The 9,905-nt window shown below is 31.8% G+C and overlaps 1 protein-coding gene across 1 annotated transcript in view; it reads right to left on the reverse strand.

The window, feature by feature from the left end:
* Window positions 1–5,514, reverse strand: part of LOC120428269 (serine/threonine-protein kinase 32B-like) — a 92,324-nt gene extending 86,810 nt beyond the window's left edge. Inside the window, exons 1-2 of the mRNA XM_052711425.1 lie at window positions 5,373–5,514; window positions 5,040–5,128 (exon numbers count right to left, since the gene is read on the reverse strand). Of these exons, the coding sequence (XP_052567385.1) occupies window positions 5,040–5,128; window positions 5,373–5,426 (143 nt within the window). The 5' untranslated portion in view covers window positions 5,427–5,514. The remainder of the gene's footprint in view (window positions 1–5,039; window positions 5,129–5,372) is intronic.
* Between the last annotated feature and the right edge of the window lie 4,391 nt (window positions 5,515–9,905).

Consider the following 9,905-nt stretch of genomic DNA (forward strand, 5'->3'; position numbering starts at 1 on the left):
GAAAAGTTTGAGGAGCTTCGAACAGTAGACTGTTGCTGGCTGGTGTTGCCAGTCCCGATGATGACCAAATTTATAGAAAACATCTGAGCAAACCTTCAAAAATCAGTTTTTTGAGCGTGGCAATTCAGGGTTTAGTTTTAAGGGGTAGGCGTGGCTGAATGGTTACGCTGTTCGCTTTGTAAGCGGAAGGTTCTGGGTTCGATTCCCATCTGCTCCTATCGAGAAATTATGGAAAAAAGGAATTCTGAACACTTGAATATGAACGAAAAATTCATTAGCTCGCGGCGGGGTTCGATCCCCCGTCCTTTGGGTCAGCAGACAAAAATGCTAACCACCAGACCATCGAGGTTTAGTTGTCTAGAAGGATTAAGAATGCTATAAGAATCCAAGAAACGTGATTGGAATCTGTGTGAACCTAAGAACAGGAAAATGCAATATTGAATGCAAGTTGAATTCAAGGACACTGGTTGCATAATTGTTAGGCGAATATTGAACTTTCAACACGACCAGAATTCACCACAAAAAGCTTGGTGAACCGAATTGGAAAGCTTCCAAAAATGAATCTAAGAACATACGAAGAATTAAGGACTATAAATAGATTTGACCGGCCGCATCACTTACCACGGTGAATCCTGGCTTCACACCCATCTTACTAACACCCTCAAACCTCACGTGATACTTTGTCGAAGACGCAGCTGATTTAGCGGTCTTCATCACTCAAGTATCGGACTAAAAATTCCTATCCACTTCCCCCGTGTCTTACCACTGCTCGTGGCCGGCGCTGTGATTGGCTAGCATGATAGGGACATTTGAAAGTTGCGAAGTGGTGATGATTGGTTCCTACTCTTCATCTGTGGTCCACGGAGCAATTCTTGGAGGTCCTGGTCAATAACAGAGTAGCAACTACGGGTAGACACCAATGCTATGCTATGCTATGCGTGGCAATTCAGGGTTTAGTTTTAGAGAAAAGTGATATATGAAGCACTTTTAGAGCTCTAAAAAACGAACATTTTTATTTTTTTACATGTCAATTTTGACTTAAGGGTCGAAAGTAATAGCCATTTTTAAGGTAAAAAACATGCAAATTTAAAACTTAAATATCTTGAAAAGGCGCAAGCCAAATTTTAAGCACCAGGTTGCATTTGAAAGAGGAGATCTAGCACTACAAACGCTGAAAAAATCTCAGGGGTGTTTTTCTTTAAACTCGAGATATCTTCATTTGAAAAAGTCTAATTTTCAAGGGAAAACCATATGGGACCACCCTAACGAAATTCGAAAATTGTCCAAATATATGTTTTTCCATGTAATTTTGCCCGCTGAATCTGAATCTGCCCTCAGAATTGAGCCAAAGTATCGAAAAATCGATTTTTGGTCATAATTTGGGTTTCCTTGTAAAATTATCATTTAAACCCAAATTATGACCAAAAATCGATTTTTCGATACTTTGGCTCAATTCCGAGGGCAGATTCAGTTTCAGTGGGCAAAATTACATGGAAAAACATATATTATGTTTTCTATAAATTTAGTCATAGAAGGTGTAGAATACGAGACAAAATTTTGGTGTCTTCGACAAAGTTGCTAGAATTGGCAAGCCCAACAACATTCTTGAAGACGAAAAAATCCCAAAAATATTCCTTTAAAGTTAGATTTTCAAAATCAATCGTGAACCACCCGCATTTTCCACCTCATTTTCAACCAATCCAAAAGTTGCCCCTTTCCATTTGCAACAACTCTTCTAAAGACACCAAAGCTCCAAAACGTCACCATTTTTCGGAAAATCCATTTTCCACTTAATTTTGCGATCTGGACCACTGTGCAATGTCTCCATCTTGACAGAAGTATCGTTAGGGAGCATCCAAAAACTATGTGGAGTCTGGTTTGCCAGTTACCCCCCCCCCCCCCCAAATTGTCCACGTGGTTTATGGATGGTCCCTTATCGAAATAAGAAAAAAAACTAACTTAATCCACCTATGTGGTTGATGCCTTCCTCACTTTTTACCAACAATGGATAATATGAGCGGTTTGGACACATATTTCAGATATTTTTTAGATCCACAAAAATAAGTACACAGATAAGTGATCATAACTCGAGACAGGGTACATCAATATCACTTGAGTGGTCATAACTCGAGATAGGGTTGCCAGATCTTCAATGTTGTGGACTCGTTGGAAAGGTCTCTCGATTACCTAACCAGCGATGGATTCGATGATGGATCCGGACATCGTTTACATACATTTAGGTGAGATCCGGCTTCAAAAAAGTACATAAATATCACTTAAGTGGTCATAACTCGAGACAGGGTTGCCAGATCTTCAATGTTGTGGACTCGTTGGAAAGGTCTCTTGATTACCTAATCAACGATGGGTCGGATGATGGATCCGGACATCGTTTACGTGCGTATAAATGAGATCCGGCTTCAAAAAAGTATATAAATATAACTCAAGTGGTCATAACTCGAGACAGGGTTGCCAGATCTTCAATGTTGTGGACTCGTTGGAAAGGTCTCTCGATTACCTAACCAGCGATGGATTCGATGATGGATCCGGACATCGTTTACATGCGTATAAATGAGATCCGGCTTCAAAAAAGTATATAAATATAACTCAAGTGGTCATAACTCGAGACAAGGTTGCCAGATCTCCAATGTTGTGGACTCGTTGGAAAGGTCTCTCGATTACCTAACCAACGATGGGTCGGATGATGGATCCGAACATCGTTTACATACATTTAAGTGAGATCCGGCTTCAAAAAAGTACATAAATATCACTTAAGTGGTCATAACTCGAGACAGGGTTGCCAGATCTCCAATGTTGTGGACTCGTTGGAAAGGTCTCTCGATTACCTAACCAGCGATGGATTCGATGATGGATCCGGACATCGTTTACATGCGTATAAATGAGATCCGGCTTCAAAAAAGTATATAAATATAACTCAAGTGGTCATAACTCGAGACAAGGTTGCCAGATCTCCAATGTTGTGGACTCGTTGGAAAGGTCTCTCGATTACCTAACCAACGATGGGTCGGATGATGGATCCGGACATCGTTTACATACATTTAAGTGAGATCCGGCTTCAAAAAAGTACATAAATATCACTTAAGTGGTCATAACTCGAGACAGGGTTGCCAGATCTTCAATGTTGGGGACTCGTTGGAAAGGTCTCTCGATTACCTAACCAACAATGGGTCGGATGATGGATCCGGACATCGTTTACATGCATATAAAAGAGATCCGGATATATGTGAAAACACATTTTTATACATAACTTTTGAACTAGTTATCGAAACTTCAAACAATTCAATAGCGATGTATGGGACCCTAAACCAAGTCGAATGCAACTGGTTTGGTCAAAATCGGTTCAGCCAGTGCTGAGAAAACTCATTGAGAATGTTGGTCACATACATACATACACACACATACACACACACATACACACACACATACACACACACATACACACACACATACACACACACAGACATTTGTTCAGTTTTCGATTCTGAGTCGATATGTATACATGAAGGTGGGTCTTTGAGCTTTTAATAAAAAGTTCATTTTTAGAGCAGGATTATAGCCTTACCTCAGTGAGGAAGGCAAAAAATTATTGGCAATTTTAGTCATTATTTAAATTAACTTAATAAAACAAACATGTTCACTTAGACTTGGAAGCTGCAAATAAAAAAGTTTATTGGGCTGGTACAAATTTTATTTAAAGTTTTTGTCTCCCTCTCCCCTTCAAAGTTGCCCCGAAAAATCAGGGGGCAAAAAAAATATTTGTTTCAAAAAACTTCAAAATTTCAATGGAAATTGAACTGCAATCAGCTGAAATCAATTTCAAATGCATTCCCCTGCGTTTAGAATCATTTTTAGCATGTTTGGGTTGATTTAAAAATCTTTTCAATTTTTAATATTTTATCACAAAATGTTTTTTTTTCGCCAAACATTGTGTTCTCGTAAAATCTTACATTTTTTGAAAATGAATAATTGCAAAACAACTGAACCAGTGTAAAATGCATTTTTAAACACTTTTTCCATGCAAATGGTGAAACAATGGCTTGTTATTTCAATATTTTATTTATTTTTTTTGGTTCGGAGAGACCGATTTCGTTAAGTCGCTCAATGCTGACTGAGAATACTTTGCGATCGGCATAGCTCTGATCATTTAAGAATTTGCTTAAAATCAATGATATCAATAATATTTTGCAATTTTGTAGTTCACACAACATCAAAAACACATTTGACAGCAATTTCCACCATGCCAAATTTCTAATTGACGGCAAACTGTGGTAGTGCAGGCCAAATGAGCACCGCGCTAGTATTTTTTGGCGCTCTCCTCTCTGAGCACATTCGTGTATGACTCGGGTTGGCGGACGGAGTAGAAAACGAAATTCACGAAGTTTTTGTTTCGCTGAGTGAAGCGATTGAGCAAGCCGCTGGCAGACAGCGGGTAGTGTTCGCTCGCGAATGGTTGCCTGCTCCAGTCGGCAAAGATTCATTCGGGTTCGGTCATTTTCTTTAAATTTATATTTATTCGGATTTTTTTTCCATGTTAATTCATTCAGTTAAAAATATTATTGAGTATCCAATCACCTCAATTTTAAATACTAGCGATATCGATTTATTCTTAAAATATTGTAGTTTTTGCTGTTCAGTGATTTCAAATTTAGGAGGTCCTACATTTACAAAAGGAATACCATAAAACTAACATTTAAACTTTATAAAGAGCGGATCAATGCAGCGGAAGACTGCAATATTACTGCAATATTATTTTTTGATTGTGTATTATGTGATTATGTAAATATGATAAATCAAGTTATTATATTGGATTAAGCAACTTCAAAATCAAAGCTTTTAATGATCATTGTTCTATCATAATCCTACATATGTACGTGTCCCTTTATGCCTCAACCTCAAAGCATCCAAATGCACGTGCAACCGTAAAGTCATGCTGCGCGACGCTATTTAAATTGTAAACCATTTGTTCGAAATCACAAAATCGAACCAACCCCTAACAAACCAAAACCACCTTCGAAACTCACCTGTGCACGACACGATGCTTCTGCAGATAGTCCAGGGCGGAACCGATCTCACACACCAGTAAGGCAACGCTGGCTTCCGAAAATTCCACCTGCAAATGGTTCCAGGTTGGCCACAGGTCACGTACGGGTACGATTTCGTTCAGTAGAATCAAATTTTGCAACCACACGCGGAAATACATGAAAGTGGAAAATATTAGAGAGCATTACTATGAGGTTACAGCGCAGGTCTGATAGTTTGACAGTGAATTATGAGCTTCCTATGTTAAAGTGAAGCTGATTCAATGTCAAACCATCAGAGTCTCACTGTCGTTGAAAGAGTTGTTGGTCAATTACCTGATGGTTCAAATGGTACCGCAAATCACCACCGGCCAGCAGGTCGCAAACCATAAAGAGGTCCTCTTCGTCTGCAAAAAGTGGTCAAATGAAGCGTGTTATTATTTTCTCTGTTTGAGCACTTTTGATAATTAATTATGTTTCAATTTGTGATAAATTGTTGGTTGTTCAGTTGGTTTTGCGGGAAAACCCACAAATGTATGATGAGAGTGACGGGAAATTTGCGACGGGGTTTTGTTTTGTTCCACATTAGTATTTACACTCAACAGTCAGGATAAATACTTAGTTGTGTGCTTGTTAATTAATTATGGTTTCATAAAACTGGTCGAATGCAGTTTATGGTCATTCAGTGCAAATTATTGCTGGAAAAAGTAATTTTATAATTCAATAGCTGTCCACATTTTTATTAAACCTGCAAACAACAGACACACCACACATACAATAAACTGATTACAGTATGATCAAAGTGATTTTAAATAGCAGAGCAATTCCAGCTCAAATCAGGAATTTTTCTGGAACTTTTGTACCCGACCCTCTCCGATTTCAATGAAACTTTGTAGACATGTTATCCTAGGCCTATGTAAGCCATTTTTGTGTACATGGAGCCAATTGTACTCGAAAATGACATTTGAGAAGGGCGTAATTTTTTTAGATATTTTTGTATTCTGTAATTTAAAAATGACTGTATCTCGAAGCCGTTGCATCGTACCAGAGACAAACTTGTAGGAAATTGAACGGGCTTTCTGAAAAAAATACACTGAAAGAAAAATAAACGCCACTTCTATGGGATTCTTCAATATTTATGTTTAAAAGTTAAATTTTAAGGTGAAGTCACGATTTTTTTTTCGTTCAAAATTTTTGAGGAAATAGCCTAAAATGTTACAAAAAAACTCACGAAAAATGCAGGATGGTATGTCTCTCCTAAAAAAATACAAAAATCATTTACTTAACCTGTTTTTTTGAAAAGTGGTCTAAACGTCAAAATTTTCAAAAACCGAATACGAGAGTCGATTCTTCAGACAATTTTACATAAAAGTCTCCATATTGACCCATTGTCCTAAGTCCAATCCTTGCGAAGTTACAGCGGTTTTAAAAATAAAAATGTTGAAAAAACAGCTTTTTTGGTGGTTTTTGGCATTTTCTATATGACAGACTTGATTTTTCAGTCTCGAAAATATTTTCACCGTCCAATTTCCCATAAGTTTGCCTTTGACAGCTTTTCAATTGGATGCATGGGCTTACAGATATAAGCTTAATTACATTGCTCATAACTGAAAACAGAATATTTTTTTCAGTGTTGTAGAAATCTGGATAGTAAATCATCTGTCAAAGTCAAAGCTGTCAAAGACTGGGAAATTGGACGAGCTTTCCGGTAAAAATATTTGCGAGACTGAAAAATCAAGTCTGTCATATAGAAAATGCCAAAAAACACCAAAAAAGCTGTTTTTTCAACATTTTTATTTTTAAAACCTCTGTAACTTCGCAAGGATTGGACTTAGGACAATGGTCAATATGGAGACTTTTATGTAAAATTGTCTGAAGAATCGATTCTCACTATCGGTTTTTGAAAATTTTGACGTTTAGACCACTTAAAAAAAAGGTTTATTAAATGATTTTTGTATTTTTTTAGGAGACACATATCATCCTGCATTTTTCGTCAGTCTCTGGTAACATTTTAGGGTATTTCCTCAAAAATTTTGAGCGAAAAAAATCGTGACATCACCTTCAAATTTAACTTTTAAACTTAAAAATTGAAAAATGTCATAAAAGTGGTGTGTATTTTTGTTTCAGTGTATTTTTTTCCAGAAAGCCCGTCCAATTTCCTACAAGTTTGTCTTTGACCACTTTTTGGTACGATGCAATGGCTTCGAGATACAGTCATTTTTAAATTACAGAATACAAAAATATCTAAAAAATTTACGCCCTTCTCAAATGTCATTTTCGAGTGCAATTGGCTCCATATACACAAAAATGGCTTATATAGGCCTAGGATAACTTGTCTAGAAAGTTTCATTGAAATCGGAGAGGGTCGGGTACAAAAGTACCAGAAAAATTCCTGATTTGAGCTGGAATTGCTCAGCATTTAAACTCATATTGAACATGAAACAGAGAATCGGATGGACTCACTTGCGTTTTTTTCTTAAATAAAAAAAATGTTAAATCATTAAACAACTTTATTCAACAATAGAATTATTTTTGTAAATCTGTAAATCGCTTCAATTCAAAACTGAATGCAATAGTTGAGTTCCTAAAAACTAAAAACTAAAAACTAAAAACTTAAAACTAAAAACTAAAAAATAAAAACAAAAAACTAAAAACTAAAAACTAAAAACTAAAAACTAAAAACTAAAAACTAAAAACTAAAAACTAAAAACTAAAAACTAAAAACTAAAAACTAAAAACTAAAAACTAAAAACTAAAAACTAAAAACTAAAAACTAAAAACTAAAAACTAAAAACTAAAAACTAAAAACTAAAAACTAAAAACTAAAAACTAAAAACTAAAAACTAAAAACTAAAAACTAAAAACTAAAAACTAAAAACTAAAAACTAAAAACTAAAAACTAAAAACTAAAAACTAAAAACTAAAAACTAAAAACTTAAAACTAAAAACTAAAAACTAAAAACTAAAAACTAAAAACTAAAAACTAAAAACTAAAAACTAAAAACTAAAACTTAAAACTAAAAACTAAAAACTAAAAACTAAAAACTAAAAACTAAAAACTAAAAACTAAAAACTAAAAACTAAAAACTAAAAACTAAAAACTAAAAACTAAAAACTAAAAACTAAAAACTAAAAACTAAAAACTAAAAACTAAAAACTAAAAACTTAAAAACTAAAAACTAAAAACTAAAAACTAAAAACTAAAAACTAAAAACTAAAAACTAAAAACTAAAAACTAAAAACTAAAAACTAAAAACTAAAAACTAAAAACTAAAAACTAAAAACTAAAAACTAAAAACTAAAACTAAAAACTAAAAACTAAAAAAAAAAAAAAAAAAACTAAAAACTAAAAACTAAAAACTAAAAACTAAAAACTAAAAACTAAAAACTAAAAACTAAAAACTAAAAACTAAAAACTAAAAACTAAAAACTAAAAACTAAAAACTAAAAACTAAAAACTTAAAACTAAAAACTAAAAACTAAAAACTTAAAACTAAAAACTAAAAACTAAAAACTAAAAACTAAAAACTAAAAACTAAAAACTAAAAACTAAAAACTAAAAACTAAAAACTAAAAACTAAAAACTAAAAACTAAAAACTAAAAACTAAAAACTAAAAACTAAAACTAAAAACTAAAAACTAAAAACTAAAAACTAAAAACTAAAAACTAAAAACTAAAACTAAAAACTAAAACTAAAAACTAAAAACTAAAAACTAAAAACTAAAAACTAAAAACTAAAAACTAAAAACTAAAAACTAAAAACTAAAAACTAAAAACTAAAAACTAAAAACTAAAAACTAAAAACTAAAAACTAAAAACTAAAAACTAAAAACTAAAAACTAAAAACTAAAAACTAAAAACTAAAAACTAAAAACTAAAAACTAAAAACTAAAAACTAAAAACTAAAAACTAAAAACTAAAAACTAAAAACTAAAAACTAAAAACTAAAAACTAAAAACTAAAAACTAAAAACTAAAAACTAAAAACTAAAAACTAAAAACTAAAAACTAAAAACTAAAACTAAAAACTAAAAACTAAAAACTAAAACTAAAAACTAAAAACTAAAAACTAAAAACTAAAAACTAAAAACTAAAAACTAAAAACTAAAAAACTAAAAACTAAAAACTAAAAACTAAAAACTAAAACTAAAAACTAAAAACTAAAAACTAAAAACTAAAAACTAAAAACTAAAAACTAAAACTAAAAACTAAAAACTAAAAAACTAAAAACTAAAAACTAAAAACTAAAACTAAAAACTAAAAACTAAAAACTAAAAACTAAAAACTAAAAACTAAAAAACTAAAAACTAAAAACTAAAAACTAAAAACTAAAAACTAAAAACTAAAAACTAAAAACTAAAAACTAAAAACTAAAAAACTAAAAACTAAAAACTAAAAACTAAAAACTAAAAACTAAAAACTAAAAACTAAAAAACTAAAAACTAAAAACTAAAACTAAAAACTAAAAACTAAAAACTAAAAACTAAAAACTAAAAACTAAAAACTAAAAACTAAAAACTAAAAACTAAAAACTAAAACTAAAAACTAAAAACTAAAAACAAACTAAAAACTAAAAACTAAAAACTAAAAACTAAAAACTAAAAACTAAAAACTAAAAACTAAAAACTAAAAACTAAAAACTAAAAACTAAAAACTAAAAACTAAAAACTAAAAACTAAAAACTAAAAACTAAAAACTAAAACTAAAAACTAAAAACTAAAACTAAAAACTAAAAACTAAAAACTAAAAACTAAAAACTAAAAACTAAAAACTAAAAACTAAAAACTAAAAACTAAAAACTAAAAACTAAAAACTAAAAACTAAAAACTAAAAACTAAAACTAAACTAAAAACTAAAAACTAAAAACTA

This window comes from Culex pipiens, unplaced genomic scaffold, assembly GCF_016801865.2.
Source record: "Culex pipiens pallens isolate TS unplaced genomic scaffold, TS_CPP_V2 Cpp_Un0014, whole genome shotgun sequence".
NCBI lineage: Eukaryota > Metazoa > Arthropoda > Insecta > Diptera > Culicidae > Culex > Culex pipiens.